We start from the raw sequence: 19569 nt of genomic DNA, 5'->3' as shown, positions 1-19569 counted from the left end.
TCCACAGCGCTGTAGATCTGGCATGCGAGATTACATGACAACAAACAAGCATCTAAAACTGACCTAGTTGAATATCATTTTTTTGAAACTATATGCCCATTATTGTAAATACAGATTTAATCTAAATCTTGGCAAGAAAGAAAGCTCCCTTACGAAACTGCGTTACATATATTAAAAGGGGTAACAGTGTTTATTTGTTATTGCTTTAATTTTTCAAACAGTAAATACACTTTATGAAAAAAATACTATGAAGCAGTCTATGAAAAATATATTCACATTTGAAAAAAAATTAGCAAGGCACATCTGAGCAATGCCTTTTAGTTACAACAAAAGGTGATTTTCAAAGTTTTTGCAGCTGTTTTATGTGTTTAACATGTCTTTAATGTCCTATTCATGCTTCTTTGTGGCACATTGTTGCTGATAGTCCACATGCTCCCTCCTCCTCCTCCTCCTCCTCCTGTTGTCTTTTTCGCGCCACCAGTCCTCACAAACTCCGCCTTTATCTTGAAGACACACCTCCGCAAAGCAGCTTCGACCAACAGCAACAGGCGGTGCCGGCTTCCAGCCAATCAGAGCACAGAAGAGGGGCGTTGCCAGACGCGAGTCGCGGGAAACAGACAGGAAGCGGTTCAGTTTTTGCCGCGGAACGGACTCTCCGAGCAGCTTTGTCTCTGCCACTTTACAGCCAGCGTGTTTCTCTTTTAAAATTAAGAAAGAACTAGTCCACGGTTTCTGCTTTTCTTCGCGCCTTGTTGTTCAGCGACCTGTTTGATTCAGCATGTCTGGCTTCGACGACCCCGGAGTGTATTACAGCGACAGCTTCGGAGGCGGAGAGGGACACGGCGTGGACGAAGGCGGACATAAGAGGATCCAGATCAAGAAACGGTTCCGCGAGTTCCTCCGGCAGTTCCGAGTGGGGACCGACCGCACCGGCTTCACCTATAAATACAGGCGAGTTAATGACAAAAGCACAGGGGCTGGGTTAAAAATGATTAAAGTTGTTAGAGGGGGGGATGAACCCTGTTAGCTAACGTTACACTGATTAAAACAATATATATATATATATATATATATATATATATATATATATATATATATTATATTATATTATATTAAAGTTCATTAAACATTCAACCAAGTTTACATGTGAAGGTTATTCATCATGAGATGTAACTACTCAGCCTGTAAAAACAGTTTTATTAAGTCTTAAGTGGATCTGGAGGAGCTTTTTTCTGTTAGTCTGAAAAAAGTCATCTCAATTTGGGCCTGTGATTTAGAAAAACTCCCAAGAAGGTCTGCTATAGGCCTACAGTGTGGATTATAGGTATAAAAGCAGTGCAGGGATCTGAGGGAAGAAGTTATTGAGTTGCATTGTGGGTAGAAAAATGTCCAAGGTGATGTCTTTAAATGTATGTTGAGTTTTTGTCGTTGTCCCCAACTCAGAGATTCAAAGGCTGAAAAATACATAATTTTCTGCCTTTCTTGCGTGAAAAATGTACGTCAACGATTGATGGATTATTCAAAATAGTTGGCTGTGATTTCTCTGTCGATCGGCTAATCGATCAGTCGACTAATCGTTGCACTTTTAATTGTAGAAAGTGTTGGATCCAGCATTTCTGGAGCTCAAAGAGTCATAATATTTTCACTCAGCTTAGCAGTAAATCGGTGAACTAACAATAGCCGCTCCATCAAAGCAGCTACTGCTATATAACGGCATTGGCAGGTTTGGTTCATTAACTCGTGAAAGGTGGCTTGTTTGGACTTATATTATTATAACTATGCCTTCCAAAATCTTATGTTTTATTTTTTAACAGTCCATGAACTTCTATAACTTCTGTATTTGATCTGATTCCATAACCTGACTCCACCAGATGGATCGCTTCGCATTTGCTCGGCATATCCATCTGGGAACTTTCCGTGGGAGAACTTTTGGGAAGGGGCGGAAATCCTGGTTAGCTGATTGGATAAACCATCGGTCTATCACTACCTATAGTTGGTGATAGACGGGCCAAATCAACCAATCAGATCAAACTCTTGCCGAAACCAAAGTCGGGAGAAGAGCAAAAACATCTTTTCCTCCGAGAAAAGCCTCCAGTGCCGTTTTTTGCTCTTCTTCCAATGAAGGAATACTTTCTAATTCGGATAAAACTTGCTGCGATAGCTACGCTCATCTCATCCGTGGAAGCTTCCACGTTGTTTAGACTGAACGGTCGCTTCTCGTTGCGTCACACCTAAACCCGCCTCAAAACCAACTCTGATTGGTCGGTCGTTTTGGCGAACGGCTCCAAATTTTCTCTACCTCAAGATGCCAGACTGATCTGGGAGTGGAAAACTGGAGCTCGCCAGATCAGGACGCTCTCACGAAGCTACTGATTCCATGCCTGCTGTCTGTTTGTTCGGAGAGCATGACTTCCTTTTTATATTTGTAGCCCCGCCCACAACATTTGATGCTGCGTTCCAGACTCAAATTTTAGCCCGTAAATTACGACTTCCAAGTCACGACTCGCGCCTTCGTCCCATAATACTAGCATAATCCCAGCCCAATGGAGCAGGGTCTGACTAGAATCGGGAGTATGACCACGTCAGGCTACCTGTTATGACCACGTTATTCATGTTTTTTCTTTTCTTTTTGAACCAGGGATGATCTGAAGAGACACTACACCCTGGGGGAGTACTGGGTGGAGGTGGAGATGGAGGACCTGGCCAGCTTTGACGAGGATCTGTCCGACTGTCTCTACAAGGGGCCGTCTGACAACCTGCCGCTGGTGAGTCTGAAACGGAAACGCCGCGCCGTGGATCCCGATCCTTCACCCACAGCTTTTAACACTTGTGTTGTCTTCCAGTTGAGATAAGATATCATTTATTGTCCCCAAAGGGAAATTAGTTCTGGACTCTGTCTGTTCTACAGCTTTATAAAGACAACACAAAATACAGAAAATAAGCATCTCTCAACACATACACTCATGCAACACAAAACATGCTCTCATATACATTAGACAGGTACTATATAGTAATGCTCTCATATACATTAGACAGGTACTATATAGTAATGCTCTCATATACATTAGACAGGTACTATATAGTAATGCTCTCATATACATTAGACAGGTACTATATAGTAATGCTCTCATATACATTAGACAGGTACTATATAGTAATGCTCTCATATACATTAGACAGGTACTATATAGTAATGCTCTCATATACATTAGACAGGTACTATATAGTAATACTCTCATATACATTAGACAGGTACTATATAGTAATGCTCTCATATACATTAGACAGGTACTATATAGTAATGCTCTCATATACATTAGACAGGTACTATAGTAGTAATATCTATACATTAGACAGGTACTATATAGTAATGCTCATATACATTAGACAGGTACTATATAGTAATGCTCTCATATACATTAGACAGGTCCCTATATAGTAATACTCTCATATACATTAGACAGGTACTATATAGTAATGCTCTCATATACATTAGACAGGTACTATATGGTAATGCTCTCATATACGTTAGACAGGTACTATATAGTAAGCACTGTAACTCCTCCTCTCAGTGGCATTTTTTAATGGAACAGCCCTGTACGTATTGCAAAAAATGACACAATGCACAATTAGGGCTGGGTGATATGGAGAAAATCAAATATCACGATATTTTTGACAAAACACCTCAATATCGATACCGCAACGATATTGTAGTGTTGACTATTGGTGCTTTCACAAAATATTTACCCACTTAGATTTTAGATAAATAATCATCAGTAATGTGGATATAATGACTAAGTGGGTAAAGGTAAATAATAGAACAGTTACAACAGTCTGGTAAGTTCAGAAAATGACATCACTTTACTGTAATGCAGCCTTTACAACCAGGAAAAGACACTTATGTCATATCACGATATCCAAAATCTAAGACGATATCTAGTCTCATATCACGATATCAATATAATATCGATATATTGCCCAGCTCTATGCACAACCCAAATAGCCTACATATTGCACAACTAACATATTGCACAACCCCAGTTGACCATGCAGGTTTTAGTTTTAGGTTTTCAATGTTCTGGAGCGCCTTTTTCGATAATTTGTCATTATTTTCAACGTTGTTTTATCACTTTTCTTCTTCAAATGCTTTCAAAATTGAACAAAACACCCAAATTCAATAAAAGTAGTGACCTGATCATTTATTTTACTCGTGGAAAGCGAACCAAATTTGTTTTTGACAATTTGGTTGAAAGAAAACCCAAATTTCTGATAAAGAAACTTTAAAAAAAGGGTCCGATTAGACCTGAGGACGACAGGAGGGTTAACCAGACTTGTTGGGAAACCTCCCATTTTGGGGCCCTCTGGTTGAGCCAGTTCCACGCAGCCTGAGTTGCCATGACGCCCCCCCCCCCTTCTTGACAGTTTGGTCTGATTCACAGCTGGAGGAAGCGGCCAAGGAGGTCGCCGACGAGGTGACCCGGCCCCGGCCTGCAGGGGAGGAGACGGTCCAGGACATCCAGGTCATGCTGAAGAGCGACGCGCATCACGCTTCCATCCGTGGCCTCAAGGTACCTACACCCCCCTCTGGGTCTCGCACCCTTTTCCCACTGGCCGAAAACCACACACACACACACACACACACACACACACACACACACACACACACAACACACACACACACACACACACACTGGCTTTCATCTGCAGTGGGAACGGTTACATGTACAATATCTCGTATAAAGATAGATTGAGAAAATGAAGTTTACAGACTCTCATATTTAGGAGATACACAGCTGATATGATTCAGGTGTATAAGCTTGTACAGGTAATATCTGATGAGCCTGTATTTCAGTTTTGGAGCAATAGGTATGAGACACTTTAAAACTTTACCCTAGAACACACGCGCCAAACTCGAGGCCCATGGGCACAATCTGGCCCCTCGCAGATTATGATCCGGCCCACGTATCAATTTAGGTTCACAATACACTTTGGCTCGCCTAGTTTTTGTCTCTTTTTTCCGGGGGGGGACGATTTGTAACTTTTTCCAACGTTGTTGTCACTTTCTTTTCGATGTTTACGGGCGCTTTTTTCTACGATGGCTGAGGAACTTTTCCCTGACTTCTTTAGGACTCTCTGTCGACCAAACTGTAAGAGAGAAGACTATATGACACATGCAATAATACAGTCAAATATATTAGACTTTTTCGATTTTAAATAAAAGCATATCAATAAAGTAAACATGTCTGGCCATTGACGTGATTCTTACTTTCCAGTGTGGCCCTCTGGGAAGTTGAGTTTGACACCCCTACCCTAGAACAAGCCTGTCTGAAAAGAGAGAATGTTTTTCACACTCTGTGCTGTCAAATTTGTTTTGTGATGCTTGAGTCTGGAGTATTTTAGGTGCCACCCTAATCCGAGGAAAACTGCTGTACGCAAAAAAAAAAAATTCTCCATCGTTACATTGTCTGATCACTTTATTTGTTTAATTTTTTTTGTCCTTTTCTGTCCATTTGTAGTCGGAGCAGGTGTCTCGTATGGTGAAGGTGAACGGCATCATCATCTCGGCCACGGCGGTGAGGGCCAAGGCCACCAAGGTGTGTCTGCAGTGTCGCGGCTGTCGCGGGGTCATCAACAACATCCCTCTGCCCCCGGGCCTGCAGGGCTACGCTCTGCCGCGCAAGTGCAACTCGTGAGTACGGCCGCCGGGATCCGGGACGCCAACGGGAATAATCGGTTACTCCTTTTCCCAGCCGGTGCCTACGTTGGTGGTTTTGCCTTTTTGAGATGTCATTTCTCTGAGCATACTCAAATGCATTGTCCAAAGTTTTCTAAATGTAGAAACATGAACAAAATATTGTCTTATTACACTTAAGTTTTTTTTTTAAATATACTTAATTTTCTGAGCCGAGTGTAAAATCGTTTTGATTCAGTTTCATCTGCAGTAGAACGGTGTCACGCGGTTCGGTACTGAGCGTCCCGTAAGGGAATGGCCCCCCAGACTCATGTCCTGGTTCTCCTTCTCTTTAACCAACATGAGATCAAGGAGAGGGTTAACTTCTCCTGCTCCAGATTAGGGGTGGGAATCACCAGAGGCCTCACGATACGATATCATCACGATACTTATGTCACGATACAATGTTATTGCGATTTTAAACATATTGCAATATTCTGCGATATATTGCAATTTATCACCTTTTTTCCAACTTTAAATTTTTCCCAGTTTCAAATGATGTCACCAAAGGACAATTTTGTCAACATTTGTTTTATCTAAAAAGATACATTTCTCTGTTTGTTCATCTCCCTTCACTTGTATTGCTGCAAAATGGGGATTGTCAGCAGACAAACTGACCAACACATATAAAAGATCGATACTTAGCGTCTGTGTATCGATACAGTATTGCCACGAAAAATATCGCGATACTATGCTGTATTGATTTTTTTCCCCCACTCCTGCTCCAGATCTCCCACCGTGGTCAGAAAGAACAGGGGAGACTCTTTGGTTCTCTCACTAGGACTCTAGAGTCGCTACTCACTCCGAAGCTAATCGCCGTCACTCTCTCACTTCTCCCTCGCTCTATCACACACACACACACACACACACACACACACAGACATGCCGGCTCGACGCACACACCAGCGCACAAGTCTAAACATCAGGCCGCTTATGTATGCTACGGAGAAAGCTCTGCGTGGAGTCTCATAAAACAGGCTTTAGCTTCCTGCTGCAAAAATAACGATTGCTCTAGCCGTAACGATTTTATTTTATTATTTCAGACCGATCTGAACGGGATCATGTGAGCAACGACCTTCCGTGGGTTCGTTCTCTAAGAGTTTAGGATATTTGTGTCCCTGGTTTAATTTTTATTCCCACCAACATCTTTATTTTATTCCCAGTGAGAACGCCGGCGCGAAGTGTCCTGTGGACCCCTACTTCATCATCCCAGACCGCTGCGTTTGCGTCGACTTCCAGACCCTCCGCCTGCAGGAATCCCCCGACGCCGTTCCCCACGGAGAGATGCCCCGCCACCTGCAGCTCTACTGCGATCGGTAAGGAGCGCACGCTCAAGGGACCGCTCTGAATTCATCTATTCTACAGGATTGTCGGCTCAAACCGATTCCCTCTTTTCCTCCTCCTTCCTCCTCTTCCAGGTATCTGTGTGACCGTGTTGTCCCGGGCAACAGAGTGACCATCATGGGCATCTACTCCATCAAAAAGATGGCGGCCCTGAAGGCCAAAGGCAATGAGAAAAGTGCCGGCGTGGGCATTCGTGCGTCCTACCTGCGAGTGGTTGGCATCCAGCTGGACACCGAAGGGGCAGGTAAAGAGGAACTTCTCAGGATTCTGTTTTTACGCTCCTAAACGTGGAACTCGCCGTCTCTGGGTAATTAGAACAGCGAAGCTCTCTGTACTTTTGAAAAAGAAATGAAAGCCTTGTTGTCTCCCAGGTCGCGGGGCCACTGGATCGGTCTCTCCGCTGGAAGAGGAGGAACTGCGAGCGCTGGCTGCTTCTCCGAACGTCTACGCCTCTCTGGCCCGCTCCGTCGCTCCCTCCATCTACGGCAGCGAAGACCTGAAGAAGGCCATCACCTGTCTGCTGTTTGGGGGTTCGAGGAAGAGGTGAGGCAGCCGTTCAAATCGGCACGGTTTTGGCGTAAGCCTTGTTCTTTTCAGCCCAGTTCAGACCAAAGACTTGTGACGAAACTAGACCGTTTTTAGAACGCTGCAGGGCAGAGTTTTCGCGGTCTGAACCGGCTCGGCTCGAGCGTCGCCGCGACTCAGCTGGTCCGGTCTCCCAGAGGCTGGATTTACAACGTAAGCGACATCTCCTGTTTCCTGTTTCAACAGCCAATCAGGATCAGCTTTATTGGCCAGGTTTGCGTAAACAAACAAGGAATTTGGCTCCGATTCATGTTTGCTCTCAAAGTACAACCCTCACTTAACATATAAAGAATAAAAACAGAAAGGACAGTAAGAATTATAAAAAAAAATGACTGGTAACTATACAGTATAACAATAAAATATCATTTACAATCAGCTCACAGTGAAATCAACTGGGGAAGTCGGCTACAAACTGTAGAAATAAAATGATCCATAATCCATGTTATTTCTATGTTACTAACTGTCAGCTGCTCCAAATGGCAGCGTTTTGGGCCCTTGAGCGGGGTGTATGTGGTCGAGCGAGCTAGAGAGAGACTGAAGAGAGGGAGCGGGGCCGAGCCCCGGTTCGAGTCCGACCTGTGGCCCTTTGCTGCGTGTCGTCCCCCGTCTCTCTCCCACCTTTCCTGTCTGTCCACTGTCACTAGCCGCTTTCCGACCAGAGGGATTTTTGCAGTTCCTAGAACATAACATTCCTAAAACCCCCTTTTTTTTGCTGTTCAGACTGGACCAATTTGGGGATTTTTAAGTTCCTCTGACCACAGTTTCTGTAACTCTTTCAGCTCTTACTTCAGGGCAGGCTCTTCTCCCTTTTCTGCATAGTGGTGGTTAGATGGCTGTGTTATAATAACTAAAGGTCAGTCCCTACGGCCAGTGCGAATACAAATGGGGAAAAAACAGTTTTGGGGGAGAGTAGTTAGTAGAACTGTTTAGAAGTGGACTGTTCCTAGAACTACGTTCCTGTAACTACTTGGTCGGAAAGAGGCTACTATCTAATAAAGGGAAAAAATGCCCCAAAAAATAGTCTTTTAAAGTGCCCATATTATGAAAAAAACACTTTTTCTGGTGATTTGGGGTGTTCTTTTGTGTCTCTGGTGCTTCCACACACATACAGACTTTGAAAAAAATCCATCCATGGTGTTCTGAGTGAGATACGGTTTCTGAATGTGTCCTGCCTTCAGTCTCCTGGTGAGCTGGTCAAAATCGGCTCGGACTGTGACGTCAAAGTCCAAAATGAGCTGGCTAACCACAACCATTAGCTCGTAGCGTTAGCATGCTACGTCGTTCTCAATAGCAAAGCACTGCTACAACACACACAAATTAACCATAATATACAAAAGAACTACTTACATGTGCGCCCTCATTTAGAAGAAGTCTCCCAGCTAATCCTGCCTTGTAACTGACCAAAGTTGGAGAAACAGGCTTTCTTTTACTGTCTCTAGAGTTAGCTAGCTGACATGATATACACATAGACAGTATATAATGGACCAATAGACCCCGTTGCTCTGGACGGAGACCAGTGAAGGCTATTAGAAGCACTTTTCCGGTGATCTCTTGCTTTACTGCGCAGCCTCCAACTGAAGGAGACAACGTAAATGTGACGTGAGCAACGTGTCTGAAAGTTGTAAGTCTTCTGGTAGCTGTGCCAATTCCCAATCTTACAGAGACGAGAGCGTAGGTATATGTAAGGAGATAACATAGGCACAGGCTAATTATTGCTAACTAACATGCTAGTTAACATTAGCAATTAAACCTAAACAGCTAATGGAAGTCCAAACTGTCTGTGAGCTTCTCCTGTACTATACGGTAATTCCTCTACTGTGTGACAGTAAGTCTCGTGGTTATGACACAATCGTTAGCCTAATGTTATAAAAGCGTCTGCTACGGAGCCATAACGTGAGCTACAAGCCCGGTAATGGAGCCTTTTATACATTGTCGTTTTCTTTAGAAATAAACAACGGACAAATAGTCTTTAACGCGCCTGCAATGTAAAGTTATTCGCAGTCAAGTGACGTAAAAAGAAAATGGTGGTCAGTGGAATGCTAACAGGAGGTGATACCTTTGTAGCAACAAAATGGCCATCGCATCGGAGGTTCGAGTTCTGAAGCGAAGCTTACCCCCCCTTGGATATACATCTGAGCTACTGCGCATGTGCGAGTGCAATCAAAGATAGTACAGAGAAGAAGAAGAAAAGAGGTCTCACTCTGTAGCTAAAACAGAGACCAGGTGAAAAGAGGATCTGCAGCAGTGAGAGAGAGCTGTGCAGTACAACAACAATATGGTGTTTTTAGAAAATTAAACCATGTAAACCTATTCTGGTAAAACCTTAAAATACAGTTATGAACCTGAAAATGAGCAGAATATGGGCGCTTTAAAAAAAACCAAGTAATGTTTTTGTGTCGTGTCCTTTCAGGCTGCCCGACGGTCTCACTCGGAGAGGCGACATCAACCTGCTGATGCTGGGAGATCCCGGCACCGCCAAGTCTCAGCTGCTCAAGTTTGTGGAGCGATGCTCGCCCATCGGGGTAGTTATCCCTTCTCCTCACCACCACCACCACCCTTGTGTTCTGCCAGCGTGCGGATTGGCCCGCTGACGCTCTTTTGTTTCCGTGTCCCGTCAGGTTTACACGTCGGGGAAAGGCAGCAGTGCGGCCGGTCTCACCGCCTCCGTGCTCAGGGACCCCAACACTCGCGGCTTCATCATGGAGGGGGGGGCCATGGTGCTGGCCGACGGCGGGGTCGTATGCATCGATGAGTTTGACAAGGTAAAAAATAAATAAAAAAGATCTTGTGTAACGTGAAGTGGAAGTTTAACTTAACCCTCGTGTTGTCTTCCTGTTGACCTGCAACTTCTAGTTTTTCTGGGTCAAAATTTAAAACTACAGTTGGTCACACTTTCCCCCTTTTCCCAAAGTTTTTGTCACTTTTTCTGATGTTTGCGCTTTTTTGATGTTTTCTTTTTTCTTCTTCTTTTTTATTTTTTTATTTAATTTTAATATTTATTTTGAAATTTTGTCAATTTAAAAAAAAATATATATATATATATATATATATATATATATATATATATATATATATATATATATATATATATTTTTTCAAAATGCTATCAAAATCAATAAAACGCACGCCCAAATTCAATCAAAGTAGTGAACTGATCATTAATTTTACGGAACCATCCACGTTATTTTTCTTTTCTTTTTTTTTTACCATGTGCTGGAAAGAAACCCAAATTTTCTGATATAGACATTTTTTGAAAACGGGTCAAATTTGCCCCGAGGTCACCAGGAGGGCTGATGTGTGTCCCAGGATTAAACGACGAAACTACTTTTTGTTATTCAGATGAGAGAGGACGACAGAGTGGCCATTCATGAAGCCATGGAGCAGCAGACCATCTCCATCGCCAAGGTAACAACCCAATGTCCTTTTTTGAAGAGCGAGTTAGGGAGTGACCGAGGTGCTTGTGCGTTGAGTGCGAGTAATTCTACACTTCAAAACGTCAAGACTACCCCTTGTTTAATGTACCGAGAAGTAAACGGAGCCAACTAACACCTTGACTCCCCCGCAGGCCGGCATCACCACCACCCTGAACTCTCGCTGCTCGGTGCTGGCCGCGGCCAACTCCGTGTTTGGCCGCTGGGACGACACCAAGGGGGAGGACAACATCGACTTCATGCCCACCATCTTGTCCCGTTTCGACATGATCTTCATCATCAAAGACCACCACGACCATCAGAGAGACATGGTGAGAAGCTGGAACGTGTTATGGCTGGAAGTTTGCTGCTTTTAAATCCTTTCAAGCTGCGGCAACAGTATTCTCTCATCTCCAGACCTTCCTCCACAGCGCTGCGGAGGAGGGTCTGGCTAGTCCACACACATTCTGGGATGGGAGAGAAATGTGCTCTGGTTTATTGGCATTTCTTTAAAGTGCTCATATTATGCTTTTTGGCTTTTTCCCTTTCCTTTATTGTGTTATATATCTTTTTGTGTGCATGTTATAGGTTTACAAAGTGAAAAAGTCCAAAGTCCGTTCCCCCCCCCCAAAGGGACTTACCATCTCCAACAGAAAACACTGTTCACCAACTGCTCCAAACAGCTCTATTGTAGTCCAGCCTTTACTTCAGAGACAGACGTGGTCACTTTGGAACACACGTTATAATGCTCGCCTAGCTGCTAGCATGGCACGCCCTCATACTCTGCTTCTGACTGGCTAGTAGTCCTTACCTAGGTACTGTCAGGGCACGTCCTCATACTCTGCTTCTGACTGGCTAGTAGTCCTTACCTAGCTACTGAGCATAAATACTGTAGCTAAAACCGAGAGCTCAACACACAGGGTGAAAAGAGGAGCTGCAGCAATGTGCAGTACAACAAAAATGTTTTTTTTGTTTTTTTTTTAATTTAAACCATGTAAACCTATTCTGATATTACCGAATACAATTATGAACCTGAAGATGAGCATAATACGAGCACTTTAAACCAATCACCAATTGGGCGGGGCTAAGTGCCGGACGCAGTAACGGTGCTTCTGCAAAAAGTCTCGGGAAGGAACTTGTTTTGGTGGAACATGTGTACGTTCAGAGTAGTTTTAGTCGTGCAACAGAAACCTCAGATTGGACAGATAGTCTAGCTAGCTGTCTGGATTGACCCTGCAGATATAGCCTGCGGCAACATGAATGCTCTTTAACGCTCCTGTCTGTCTGTTTGCAGACGCTGGCTCGCCACGTGATGAACGTTCACCTGAGCGCTCGGACGCAGACCGAAGGAGTCGAGGGCGATATTCCACTGGCCACCTTCAAGAAGTACATCGCCTACGCCAGAACGTGAGTCTTGTCTGAACTTGTATTCCAGACTACACAAAAAGCTAGACATTCTCCCTGTTAAGTTATTCCCACTTTTATTGGACTCATTAATGTTTTAATGTTTGCTCTGGATGTGTGCCTGCAGTAAATGCGGCCCGCGGCTGTCTGCGGCGGCTGCGGAGAAGCTGAAGAACAGATACGTGGTGATGAGGAGCGGCGCAAGGGAGCACGAAAGAGAGAGCGACAAAAGGCCCTCCATCCCCATCACTGTCAGGTACATCTATAGGCTGCATTTCACATCTACACAAGCAGTGAAAAATGTTCACTAAATGGAAAATTAAAAAAAAACTCTAAGACCTTTTAAGAAAAACTAAACAAACTATATTGCCAGGTGAAAAACACCTTATAAAAATTAACGTAGAACATTTCAGTTTGTGTTTTTTTTTTTTAGCTATAATTTTTCACTACTGTCAAAAAGGAGACTTGAACCACAGAAAGTGAGCGGACTTAACATGAGATAGTGCTGTGTAGTAACTGCTTCACATCGGACACTAAAGTAGCGCAAAGAGTAAACATTAAAAATCACAGCTATCACAGCTATCCAACAATGTACAGTGCTCAGCATTAGTTTATGAACTCATGCTAAAGTTGACTAAAAAGAGGAATAAAAAAATCATCTTTTGGAAATTGATCTTATGCCCCGTGTATTTTAAGGAAGAACATTTATTTATTAACGATACATTATTCATTCACAAAGAAAATTGGTGTCCTTAAAGGTTGGATTTTTCCTCCATTGTTTTTTAATTAAGGCATTAAGATCAATTTCCAAAAGATGATTTTTTTCTTTTTCTTTTTTTTTAATTCCTCTTATTAGTCAACTTCAGCATGGGTGTATTGACTTATGCTGAGCACTGTACATTGTACGTATATGTAGCTACATACTAGGAAGATATTCCATAATGTTGTTGAATATCTCAATGATGTTAATACTTGCAATAAATCTAAACGGATGTTAAAGTGTACTCAGTTTTGCATTTTTGCTGCTTTCAGTATTCTGCGAAAATACAACAAATGGCTCGTTGAATTTAAAACGAATGAAAGGAAATCATTCCCCACGTTCTTTTTCTGAACAAATTGAACACTGAATTGAATATAAAAGGCAGCACTAAAAACAGAACGACATATTGAAGTACAGTTTTCTACTGATATTTTCTTTCAACTAACAGACAAAATGTCTGTCGCAATGTGTTTTTATTGCACCAGTTGATCCATCAATGACGATAAAAAAACGATATATTACCAAACAAACTCATTCTACTAGTAAAACTAATAAACCTTTCTGAAAAACTGGAACTAAAACTAGCCAACTAAAATGAAATCCAAAAGTCAAAATTAAAATAAAACCTCCACTCCGAGCTCTACTAGTTGAGCGAGACATCAGTTTCAATGAAGACAGAATCAGGAGTGCTTTTTACATTACGTTTAAATATAGCTGACGCTTTTATCCAAAGCGACTTCCAAAAGTGCATTTAACCATGAAGGTACAAACTCAGAACAGCAAGAATCCCAGAAGTACATTTTAGTCTTTGTTAGGTGAAGGAGAGAAACTTAAATTAATTCAGAAGGTTAACCGTTTTTATTTCTCAGATTTAATAGGGAAAATGGGTGTAAGAATATTGTATCTCAACAGTTTGCGATTTTATTTATAAGACTAAAAAGCTCAGAGCTTGTGGAAAACTAATTGAAAATACAAAACCATAAAATCCTTGTCAGTGACGAACATGTACCTTTTTTTTTTTAAACTCTCACCTTGTTGATATTTGAGTGCTCTTCTCTGGTAATGGTTCGATGTCTGGGCTCCTTCAGGCAGCTGGAGGCCGTCGTGCGGATCGCCGAGTCCCTCGCCAAGATGAAGCTGCAGGCCGTGGCCGGAGAGGAAGAGGTGGACGAGTCCCTCCGGCTCTTCCAGGTTTCCACGCTGGACGCGGCGCTGTCGGGCAGCCTTTCAGGTGTGTATCTCGTAGGGCTGCTCCCTCTTTAGTCGATTAGTCGACTAATCGGTCGTCTTGGTCTTAGTCAACTTAGATTTCTTTAGTCCATTAGTCATGTTTGATGCTGTTTTCATGCTGAATGACTTATTTCCAAGAAACGTACGAGCACATCTCTGGTAAACACAAGAATTAAAGTGGTGCTTTTAGCACGGCTCTTTGCGGAGAAACTCAGATTTACAGATCTGTCGATTAAATCAACTAATCAATTAGTCGATACAATTGAATGAGTGTTAGTCGACTAAGAATTTCTTTAATCGAGCACAGCCCTAGTATCTCGATGTGTAGTATCTGACTGGAGTGATCGGACATCTTTTTAAATTTGTAAAGTGAAACTACATAATCGTGTAGTGGCGGTGTTGTCGGGCGGCTGGGTTGAAATATTCATAACAATTGTGCATTTTGTGATAAAAGCAACACATATTTAGAAAGGCTTAAAACCTTTCTTTTTAAGAGGTTTTTGTAGACTTTTTTTTTTTTTTATTTTTTTATGCTCCTGTTTTGCTTTACAAATGTATTAATATTACATTTGATGCAGCTGTACAGTACCAGTCAAAAGTTTGGACACACTTTCTCATTGGAATCAATGGGAGAATGTGTCAAACATTTTGACTGGTACTGTAGGTTTAAATGTGAGGAAAAGATGCAGATGTCAAGGTGCTGCAAATTTGCCCAAGGGCTGTCAAAGAGGTGCTAAATATGCCTGAATGTTGCATAAAACAGATTTTATGACTCTGGATGATTGCCAAGGTGTGTTTTAAGCACATTAGATCTAATGTCAGAAGTAGGGCTGCAACTAACAATTATTTTCATAGTTGATTAATCTGTTGATTATTTTAGTTGTTTGGTCTATAAAATGTCAGAAAATGGTGAAAAATGTGGATCAGTGTTTCTCAAACGCCCAAGATGACGTCCTCAAATGTCTTGTTTTGTCCACAACTCAACGATATTCAGTTTACTGTCACAGAGGAGAGAAGAAACTAGAACAATATTCACATTTAACAAGCTGGAATCAAAGAACTTTTACTTTTGTCTTAAAAACAATTACTCAAACCGACTAATGGATTATCAAAATAGTTGGCGATTAATTTAAAAGTTGACAACTAATCGATTAATCGATTCAGCTCTAGTCCGAAGACTACAGACATGTTTTTCCCTCTTTATTTTTTAAGGGTGCTTTTTAACTTGGAAAAAACGTGAAAACCACATAAAATAGCATGGGCCCTTACAAACTTCATTAGCAGTAGGCTACAATTGACAGAGATATCGCTGGATAAACTTCAGGGTTACATAATGTATGTACATGCATGAAGTGCACTAATAACTGTAAATGAGCAATAAAACTTATGCAACAGAACTCATTATTTTATATATACGCAGAAACTGCTTTGTTACCGTTCAGTTAGGCCCCTTGGCAAGTCATGAAGCCAGTTTTTATGCAACATACAGGCAACCTACATGGCCCCTTTTTTTTAAATTCTGCTGTAAAGTGAAACTACACAAACAAGTAGTGGCGGTGTTGTCAGGCGGCTGGGTTGAAATATTCATAACATTTGTACATTTTAGAAACGTTCAGACACACTTTCTCATTGGAATCAATGGGAGAATGTGTCAAACATTTTGACTGATACTGTAAGTTTAAATGTGAGGAAAAGATGCAGATGTCAAGGTGCTGCAAATTTGCCCAAGGGCTGCCAAAGAGGTGCTAAATATGCCTGAATGTTGCATAAAACAGATTTTATGACTCTGGATGATTGCCAAGGTGTGTTTTAAGCATGTTAGATCTAATGTTGGAAGACTGTTTTTCCCTCTTTATTTTTTTAAGGGCGCTTTTTAAAAGCTTTTTAACTTGAAAAAAAAATGTGAAAATCACATAACATAGCATGGTCACTTACAAACTTCATTAGCAGTAGGCAGGGCCGTAGCACAACATTCTGGGCCCTGTAGAAAGACAGTCTCTATGGGCCCCTCCCCACATCCACAGCTGTTCATTCTAGCATCTTTTTGGGCCCTCCTCCCATGAGGGCCCTGGGTACTCGGTCCCCTTCCCCCCCCCCCCCACCCAGTCTGACACCCCTGGCAGTAGGCTACAATTGACAGAGATATCGCTGGAAAACTTCAGGGTTACATAATGTATGTACATACCTGTAGTGCACTAATATCTGTATATAAGCAATAAAACTTATGCAACAGAACTCTTTATTTTACATATACGCAGAAACTGCTTTGTTACCGTTCAGCTAGGCCCCTTGGCAAGTCATGAAGCCAGTTTTTATGCAACATACAGGCATGTTTAGTGCCTTTTTTAAGGGGCCAACATTTGCAGTGCCCTGATATCTTGTCAGATTTTAGTTTTTTTTTCTTCACAAAATGCATAATTATTATGCAAATAGTTGGCTAAAAGTAGCATTAGTGGCTAAAATGGTGGTTAGCTAAAAGTAGCGGTAGTGGCTGAAATTGTGGTTAGCTAAAAGTAGCGTTTGTAGCTGGAATGGTTAGCTAAAAGTAGCGTTAGTAGCTGGATTGATTAGCTAAAAGTAGCGTTAGTAGCTGGATTGTTTAGCTAAAAGAGTTAGTGGCTAAATTTTTTAGCTAAAAGTAGCATTACTGGCTGAAATGGTGGTTAGCAAAAAGTAGCGTTAGTGGCTGAAATTGTGGTTAGCTAAAAGTAGCGTTAGTAGCTGTATTGGTTAGCTAAAAGTAGCGTTAGTAGCTGGATTGGTTAGCTAAAAGTAGCGTTAGTGGCTAAAATGGTGGTTAGCAGAAAGTAGCTTTAGTGGCTAAAATGGTGTTTAGCTAAAAGTAGCGTTAGTAGCTGGATTGGTTAGCTAAAAGTAACATTAGTGGATAAATGGTTAGCTAAAAGAAGTGGAGACATGGTTGAAGCCTCCAGCTTCATCTCTCGTGGCTGTAGTATGAATGAAAACTTAACCAAACTAACCTTAACACTGCGAGTGTCAGTTGTATTAAAAAGAAATACTGTAACAATATCCATTGATGATTGTGTTAAATAAAACATCCAGTTGAAAATGAACACATTTGGAACCTGATGTGGGCCATACTGACAGGACATGTCTTTAAACTGGACACAGAGCAATAACTCAATAATTTTATGTTTTTAACCCCTTTTTCAAACCCATTTTGTCTCTAGGAGTGGAGGGCTTCACCTCCCAGGAGGACCAGGAAATGATCTCGCGCGTTGAGAAGCAGATGAAGAGACGCTTCGCTATCGGCTCGCAGGTGTCGGAGCACAGCATCGTCCAAGACTTCACCAAACAGGTCGGTCCGATCAAGTCAAAGCGAGGTTTCATGGTGAAACGAGCCCTGTGCTTGTTTATTTAGTCTTTATAGAAGTCACACTGTCCCTGTTAATTTTGACCATGTACCAAAAAAAAAAAAAAACCCCCTATGTAAATCAAAAAAAAAAAAAAAAAAAAAAAACTAAATCCAAGAGGCAGGCAGATGTCTTATTTTTAAGGCCGTTACTTTCATGTCTTCCGTGTCCACCATTCTGCATTCCGCTTTCATTTATTGGCATGGGTTACTTTCCAATCTTCCTTTCCATTATCCATCCATCGTATCATTTCCTTCCATTCTTTTGGTATGGTGAGGGCTGCCTCCTTTAATTCCGCAATTCCATTCATCTCCATCCCTTTCCTTCCATTATGTCCTGTAGTCACAAATAAAGGGCTATTCAGGGCCATTGCACTGTCTTTGATACACTTCCTTCACGGTGTCCTTTAACTTACACTGTTGTTCTCCTGTCTCTCTGTTCTATCCTTCGTTTCTGTGGTCCTTCTCGGGTCCTCCTGTCTGGTGTTTGCCTGTCCTTCCTGCTGTATATCTATCTCCTGCTTATCTCTACTGCTCTATTTTTACTTCCTATATATATCTTTAATATATATATATATTATATCATATCTATATCTATATTATATATTCTATATCTATATATATATATAATTATATTATATATTAATTATTAAATATTATATATTATTTTTAATTTTTTATTTATAATATCTTATTATCTATATCTCTCTCTCTCTCTCTATCTATATCTCTCTCTCTATCTATCTCAATGTTGTTAAGAATTGACCCCAAAGCTGTTGGATAGACACAGAAAAATGTGTAAAAGTGCTTTTTCCCAAAATTTTGCCTGACTTGGAGCATTATTTAGCGTGACGTGGATTCCGTAGATGGTCGAGTTTCATATGATCGCAACATCTTCACTCTAGCTTTAAAACGGAGTCTCTTAAAAGAGCATGTCAGGCTTTTGTATTATGATGTATATATTTTTAGTTTTTAGAGCCGGCCGTAGCCACAGCCAGTAATCTGTGTCTTCTCCCGTCTTTGCAGAAGTATCCAGAGCACGCCATCTACAAAGTCCTCCAGCTGATGTTGAGGCGCGGCGAGCTGCAGCACCGCATGCAGAGGAAAGTGCTCTACAGAGTCAAGTAGAGCAAACCGCGCTCAGAAGATGTTTGTGTCTTGTTGTTGTTGATGTAAATAGTTTTGGTCTGCCTGTCCGGGCTTTTTTTTTTTTTGTCCCTCAGTCGTGGAAACTGCTGGGATTGACTCAGGCTACATTTACAGTACACGGCTACGGTTTGGTTTATAAACTCCTATCTTTTGCCACGTTTCCACCTCTCATTCCCCCTGCTCCGGCGTTTCAGAGCCCTTCAACTAGGGTTGGGCATCGTTTTGGATTTGAACTATTCTGATTCTTCCTTTAGATTCCGATTCTTTGAGGGGTGGAGTTGAAACGGGTCACGTGCCTATTTTCACAAATAAGACGAAAGTTTTATTTTGATTCAGTGCTGGTGTGCAGTGTTACAGCTTTTTCAACGTAAAATCAAGCCACACTAGAGCGCCGCTTACTGCGCTCCACGGCTGCAACACCAGCAGCGCCTGGCCGCTGTTGCGCCGCATGTTAAATTGGGAAGCGATGATCAGATTTCAAACCAAATCCTCCAAACGATTCCAATAAAACGATTGTACTGGAATCGTAATTTTTCAACAGATTCCAAGTAGAAATCTGTTCTCGATGCCCAACCGTACCCTC

The 19569-nt window shown here is 41.8% G+C and overlaps 1 protein-coding gene across 1 annotated transcript; it reads left to right on the top strand.

Moving 5' to 3' along the window:
• The first annotated feature begins 531 nt into the window (after positions 1–531).
• On the top strand, positions 532–19251 carry mcm5 (minichromosome maintenance complex component 5). Its single transcript, XM_039824416.1, has 16 exons — positions 532–951; positions 2639–2765; positions 4440–4568; positions 5517–5689; positions 6895–7047; positions 7150–7319; positions 7447–7618; positions 10071–10182; positions 10279–10422; positions 11000–11065; positions 11226–11402; positions 12365–12477; positions 12602–12730; positions 14323–14465; positions 17656–17783; positions 18864–19251. Exons 1-16 carry the CDS (start codon positions 779–781, stop codon positions 18963–18965), a joined length of 2211 nt encoding a protein of 736 aa, XP_039680350.1. The 5' UTR covers positions 532–778; the 3' UTR covers positions 18966–19251.
• Positions 19252–19569: the final 318 nt, after the last annotated feature.

Source organism: Perca fluviatilis, chromosome 15, assembly GCF_010015445.1.
Source record: "Perca fluviatilis chromosome 15, GENO_Pfluv_1.0, whole genome shotgun sequence".
In the NCBI taxonomy this organism is placed as follows: Eukaryota; Metazoa; Chordata; class Actinopteri; order Perciformes; family Percidae; genus Perca; species Perca fluviatilis.
This window is presented reverse-complemented; position numbering and strand designations above follow the sequence as displayed.

Coding starts and splice junctions, on each gene's coding strand:
- mcm5 (XM_039824416.1), top strand. CDS start 779: ATGTCTGGCTTCGACGACCCCGGAGTGTATTACAGCGACAGCTTCGGA. Junction 7,619..10,070: donor TTTGGGGGTTCGAGGAAGAG/GTGAGGCAGCCG, acceptor GTGTCCTTTCAG/GCTGCCCGACGGTCTCACTC. Junction 12,731..14,322: donor TCCATCCCCATCACTGTCAG/GTACATCTATAG, acceptor GGGCTCCTTCAG/GCAGCTGGAGGCCGTCGTGC.